Source organism: Plutella xylostella, chromosome 23, assembly GCF_932276165.1.
Source record: "Plutella xylostella chromosome 23, ilPluXylo3.1, whole genome shotgun sequence".
Taxonomy (NCBI): domain Eukaryota; kingdom Metazoa; phylum Arthropoda; class Insecta; order Lepidoptera; family Plutellidae; genus Plutella; species Plutella xylostella.
Window position 1 is genome coordinate 7337945 of NC_064003.1, and position 6853 is coordinate 7344797.

At 37.5% G+C, this 6853-nt stretch overlaps 1 protein-coding gene across 1 annotated transcript; it reads left to right on the forward strand.

The window, feature by feature from the left end:
- Nucleotides 1-1751: 1751 nt before the first annotated feature.
- Nucleotides 1752-6568, forward strand: LOC105388343 (toll-like receptor 6). The gene has a single exon (XM_011559231.3). The coding sequence runs from the start codon at nt 1922-1924 to the stop codon at nt 5957-5959; it is 4038 nt and encodes a 1345-aa protein (XP_011557533.2). The 5' UTR covers nt 1752-1921; the 3' UTR covers nt 5960-6568.
- Nucleotides 6569-6853: the final 285 nt, after the last annotated feature.

Below are 6853 nucleotides of genomic sequence, written 5' to 3' on the forward strand. Positions count from 1 at the left end.
ATCTCTATACAGGGTAAGTGGACCAACGGAAAGGGGGTGACTCTGAACAACTTTTGGTCTATGACTTATGGAAATTCGTGAAAAAAAATATTTGCTTGTCAATAGTTTTGTTTTACATCCTCTTTCTGTTGGTCTTCTATGTACAGGACGTGGGACCTGTACATGAAATAGCATATTTCATTTATATTTAAATTATTGAGAATGCCCAGTAACTAATTCAAAATGCTAGTAGATAACTTACTTCTTAATGAGAAGGAACCAAATTTTGGAAAACAAGGAAGTTGTAAAACAATTAGGTACTTACGTTCATCAGAAAATTTTATATTTATACGACGAATAAAAGCATTTCACTTAGACTTCGAAGATTCGTTGGTTTCTTTGGTACCACGTTGGTATGAGCGTCTCCCACGGTAGAAGCGATTCGACACGCACGTGGTAGAGCATCCGATGGCCTACGATTAGCCGTCGAGGTGAGTCAGTGACGTAAAGAAATGGCCGGACTGAATGAACGTGTTTTTCTGACTAACTAGCCGATGATGCTCAAGTTTTACATCGCATTCCTTCGTTAGTTACAGGTAAATTGAGAATTTTTGGAGTTGTATTTGATAGACAGATAACTCTTACAGAAATAACAAACAGGAGATGATCTCATGCGACAGTCACACACTATTCTCACCGAATATCTTGTAATGTTTTGGTGTTCCTCATTGTTTATAATTAGCTTAAATAAATAGAGACACATCTAATAAACTAGGTTCTCGAGTACCTTTTTCAAAATGATTGGCCATTTACAATTTACTTACATTGTACCATCCTAATCCTAATCCTAACTAATATTATAAATGCGAAAGTAACTGTGTCTGTCTGTCTGTCTGTCTGTTACTCTTACACGCCAAAACTACTGAACGGATTTGAATGAAATTTGGTATACATACTGTCTAGACCCTGGGAAAGAACATAGGCTAATTTTTATCCCGGAATTCCCACGGGAAAACATTTTAAGGGGAAGCGGAACAGCTAGTTTTATAATAATTTTGAGAACCTCCTCCTGTTTTCGATGTCGGTTAAAAATGTATAAAATTATGAACATCCTCTTTAGAATGGACATGTCAATCATTTCAACTTTTGTCTGATTGCATGTCCGCCCCTTTCGTCAGACATTTACACAAAACCACTGTTACCACAGAGCGGAATTGTAAAGTACCGAGATAAGTCATTGTTCATTGTAGGTAGGTACTTACTCTATATTGATAGGTAAAATTAATACTATTTAACAGTCACACAAAATCCTTAAATTTGTTCAAAATTAATTTAAAATACTTATTTTTTTAAAGAGGTATGGATGTGTCCATTTGAACTATTGGTATCCTCTCCACACATTGAGAGTCAATATCTCACGTTGCTACTCTTACCTGTACCTAGGTATAATTAATGGTAAATGTTTTATTCATAATCAGGATAAATTGCTTAATAGATAGGTAGTTTAAATAGGAATAAAAATTTTGACAACTCAATGCCATTTCACAGAAAAACGAGGAGGTGTAGCCCTCGGAGCACGCAAGTCCGTGGCTTTGGTGCTATGTGGTTTAAAATATTAAAGTTTGTAGTATCTACACGCGTGCCATCTGTTGTAGGCCGCTGCAGTGCGACCCACCCGTCCCGGCGCCCCCCGCGCCCCCCACGCCCCGCCACCGATACCCATGCGGCTTTCGTTCGTTCAAACTTACGTCAGGTCAGTTACCGCCCGACCGCAGGGGAGCATGGCTGCGTCAAAAGTTTTACCGCGATCTCGCACTCTGTGTTTACATGCGCTCTGAAATATTGTGTACACAAGTTATGAACTAAAGTTAAAGTGATTGAACATTTAAAGTACGAATACGAGTGAAATATTTGTGACCAATGGACAACTTATCGTGACACGATGACCAAAAACTTTTACAGTATGGTTTCGTTAAAAGTTTGGATGTGTTTGGTTTTGGTGGCCGGTGCGCGCGCACGCTCTGCGCCGCCCGCCCCCGTCGGCTGTCAGTGGGACTATTCGGATGCAAAGTTAAGTGAATCTAACTTTCTCACGTGTAACATAAAAACGATCGGCTCGGCGGACTTCTTGTTTAAAAACATTACTACGGCGCAGGCGTACAACATCAACAAACTGAAACTGACATGCACCGATCTACTTTTCTTTGAAAGCTCGTTGCACATGAACACAGGCAGTTTTTTGGGTCAACTGCGTAAACTTGAAGACTTGCGCATTGAATACTGCAAAATACGTTACGTGCCAGCAACTGTACTGTCGCCGCTTCGTGATTTAACTAGCTTGACCCTTCGTTCCTACAATACTGACTGGCCTGCTATGACAATGGAGTTTCACGCTGAAAGTTTCCGAGGCCTAATGGAACTACGCTCGCTGGATTTGGGAGACAATAACATCTACATGTTGCCATCTGAAGTGTTTTGTCCACTGTTTAGTCTGGAATCATTGAACTTAACCAACAACAGAATTCAGGATATTTCCGAGATTGGATTCTCTGACTGGGGCAAAGGTCCGATTGCACCGGGCAAGTCGTGCAATACGGGTTTGAAAATGCTTGACTTATCTCATAACAATGTATTAAGGCTTCCTGATAACGGACTTTCCAGTTTGAGGTCACTAGAAGTTTTGAAGATACAGAATAACTTGATTAATGAAATCGGAGACCGGGCGTTCGTTGGATTGAATTCATTAAAAATTCTGAACTTGTCCGGAAATAAGTTAGTGGCAGTGCCTCCAGAACTATTCCAGTCTTCCCGAGTTATCAAACAAATTTCATTAGCCAACAATTCTCTTTCTGTGTTGGCTCCCGGACTCCTAGAAGGGCTTGATCAGCTTGAAAAATTGGATTTATCAAGAAATCGTCTGACTAATGATTGGGTGAACCGAGATACATTCGCTGGATTAATTCGATTGGTAATTTTGAATCTATCACACAACTCTCTTATACGATTAGATCCAAAATCGTTCCAAGATTTAAACAACTTACAAGTTTTGAATTTAGACAACAACGCCATTGAGACTATCAGCAATGGTGCATTTGCTGAGCTGAGAAATTTGCATCAACTCTCAATATCAGACAACAGAATGAAAGCGCTTAATGAACATATATTTTGCAATTTATTTGTGCTCAGTCAACTGTACCTAGACAACAATCAAATCTCCGTTATTAATGAACGCAGCTTTGAAAATATTACCTATTTACAAGATCTTGGATTAAATGGAAATAGCTTAAATATGATCCCGGATGGAATTAAGAAACTGAGGTTCTTGAAATCATTGGATGTTGGAAAGAACAATATTACTAAAGTGTCCAATACATCTTTTGAAGGCCTAGAAGAATTATATGGCTTAAGATTAGTCGATAATCACATTACGAGCATTCCGAAAGATACTTTTAGTACATTACCATCTCTGCAAGTTCTGAATTTGGCTTCAAATAAAATCGAAAATGTAGAACAAGATGCCTTTCTTTCTAATCCAACTTTGAAAGCAATCCGATTGGACGGTAATAAGCTAACTGATATCCGTGGCGTCTTCAACAAACTGAATACATTAGGATGGCTTAATATTTCTGATAATAAACTGATTTACTTCGACTACAGCTATATGCCAGAAAGTCTTGAATGGCTTGATATTCATAGCAACAATATTACGAAATTGGACAACGAACAGAACGCACAACAAAACATTCGGATGCTGGACGTAAGCTACAACGCATTAGAAAACGTCGACGAGCGATCTATACCTGACTCAATAGAAGTCCTTTTCTTGAATAACAATAAAATTCACACGATTCATCCAGGTACATTCTTACAAAAAAGAAACTTAGAAAAGGTTATAATAACAGACAATAAATTGAGAACTGTCGAGCTTTCGGCTTTTACGTTGCCTCACATCCCAAAGCACAGAATGCTGCCAAAATTCTTCATAGGCAATAATCCATTTGTATGTAACTGTCACATGATTTGGCTCCAAAAAATCAATCTTTGGAATCATATGAGGCAGTATCCACGATTCATGGATTTGGACACTGTCACTTGTGAAGTTGTGAATAATAAATATGGCGGGAAAGCTAACCTTATGGACGTTCCTGAGACACAGTTTCTTTGTTCCTACGAGACACACTGCTCATCAAGTTGTTCCTGTTGTGATTTTGAGGCATGCGACTGCAAGATGGCTTGCCCTGAAGGATGTTCGTGTTTTCATGACAGTAACTGGAATTCCAATGTGATTGACTGTTCTAATGTTGGATACACAGAAGTTCCTGAAAAAATACCTATGGATGCTACAGAGCTCTACCTCGATGGTAATGACTTTGGTGCTCTAAATAGTCACTTATTTATCGGTAAAAAGAAGTTACATAAACTTTACCTCAACAACAGTAACATAATATCGATAGACAATGACACCCTGAATGGGCTCCACTCTTTGAATGTACTGCATTTAGAAAGTAATCATTTGACTGAACTAACAGGAGGAGAATTTTCACAAACTAAACACCTACGAGAGCTATACTTGAACGATAACTTACTGACAAGTGTAGCCAATAAAACGTTTGAGAGCTTGTCATCATTACGCATTGCTCATCTCCAAGGGAATAAGATCCTTGACCTTGATAAGAAGTTGGCCCATATAGTACATTTGGAAAACGTAAACGTTCAAGGGAATCTTTTTACTTGTACTTGTGCTAACGTTATGCCGCTTCAAAACTGGTTTAAGAAGAACTACGAGGATCCAGCTGACATGTTTTGTGCTAGTGAAAATGGTGTAACTTCAAACTTAACAGTGTATGATGTGATTGATAACTGTCGTGATTCAAGTGTTACGGACAATACTATTCCTACTGAAAATCAGCCTTATCAGTTTGATGAAGTGAGCACTATAAAACTGAACTTTGTGCCACTCTTAGCAGTAGTTCTAATAAGTGTAATTTTGATACTATTATTTGGTGCCTTAGCATTCTCTTTTAGACAGAATGTACGCCTTTGGGCACATTCTAAATATGGAGTGAGACTATTTAAAAGTGCTTCGATACAAGAAAGTGAGTTAGACAGGGATAGGTTATATGATGGTTATTCTGTATATAGTTTGTTAGATGATGACTTTGTATCTAAAGTGATAGCACCAGCAATGGAACATGCTGGGTATACAATGTGTTTTCATTACCGAGACCTGCAGTTGGCTCACGAAAGTTACTTATCTGATCAAGTGACTAATGCTGCCGAGTCTTCTAAGAGGATTTTAGTATTTGTATCATTTAACTTCTTACAAAATGAATGGTCCAAAGTTTCGTTCAAAGAAGCAATGAAACATGTTATATCTTCTATTCACCCCTCCATTAGAAGGCACAGGGTTGTATTTATTTTGACAACTGATGTCAGTGCTCTCAATTTAGATTTAGATTTTCAAAACTATTTAAAAACTTGTACCGTTCTTTTATGGGGTGAAAAGAAGTTCTGGGAGAAAATAAGGTTTGTGATGCCTGATATTTCCAATTTACAATGGAATAAGGACTCATTACATTATAATCATGATAACATGTGCCCTAATGCTAGGCGACATCCTTCTAGATATACAGCTTCGCCAACAGCTCCCGAACACTGGTATAAATATGACGCCATTCCCCCTCAGACTCCTACAACTGTCAATGTAGGAATTAACATTGAAGATGACACTTCTATGTTGACCAACACAACAATGACGAGTCAAATTCAGGATGGAGATCCCTTACACCATAGTTACATTTCAATTGATACCCAGAACTATGAGCAGCCTTATGGCGGTCGGCCAAGGCCTCCTAACACCTTACGCAAACATCCCGGTCATGTTTCGCCTTCAGCGTTGGATGAGCAGGGCTACCTACAACCACGCTCATCTGTGCATGAGTGCTTACCCCAGACGCATTTATCCACACACCGATTATGATAAGGTTTAAAATGCATCGTTATCTGTAAAAGCTATTTGTTAATGGATATCCCGCATTTCGAGAGCATGTGTTGGCCAAACTGTATACATGTTAAGTTCAGTATGTTTTTAAGTGTGATTGTCAGTTTAGCATAGACAAATGTCCACGAAATCGTTCCTTGTGTCCTAGAAATTATGTAATAGTTAAAAAAGACTGTAATAATTATATTCAATTGAAAACGTATCCATGTTTATAAAAGCCTTATCATGTTAGAATTGTATACATTATCAGTAGCTCAACATGAATATAACACTAACAACATTTCATCGTAATTGTTGTACCTATAATAAGACTGATAAGTTTACATTAAGAGATGACGCCAGTATAAAAGCATTGTACCTATAACTTAGTAAATAGTAATGTTTGATGATATAATATATTATTATATCCCATTGTTACCAAATATTTTGTAGCATATTATTGTATAGAATCTCTATTGTATAAATATATTAAGTTTTGTATAGTTTTACTAGTCATTGAATAATATTGTACATACCTCCTGTAAATTATGGTTCTGTCGATTGTTATACACATGAAATAACCTGAAAATAAATAATTATCAAAAAATATATTCCTGTATTTAATTTTATCTTCGCCTAATATTTATCATTTCTCAAAAAGTAGACAGTCATTATGGTTAAGGTCTCTTAGTTTGCTTTAGGAAAAAAGTAATAATATTCGCTCCCTTTGTTTCGCCGGCAGAACAATTTGCTTTACAAAAAATAGTTGACCAGATATAAAAACCACAAAGTCGGCATGAAACTGTTAAAACTGTTGTTTTTAAATCTTGCTATTGAAAAATGGGAGACGTCGGATTCGTCATAAAAACTTGAAAACGATTTCGGCGCGCCGAC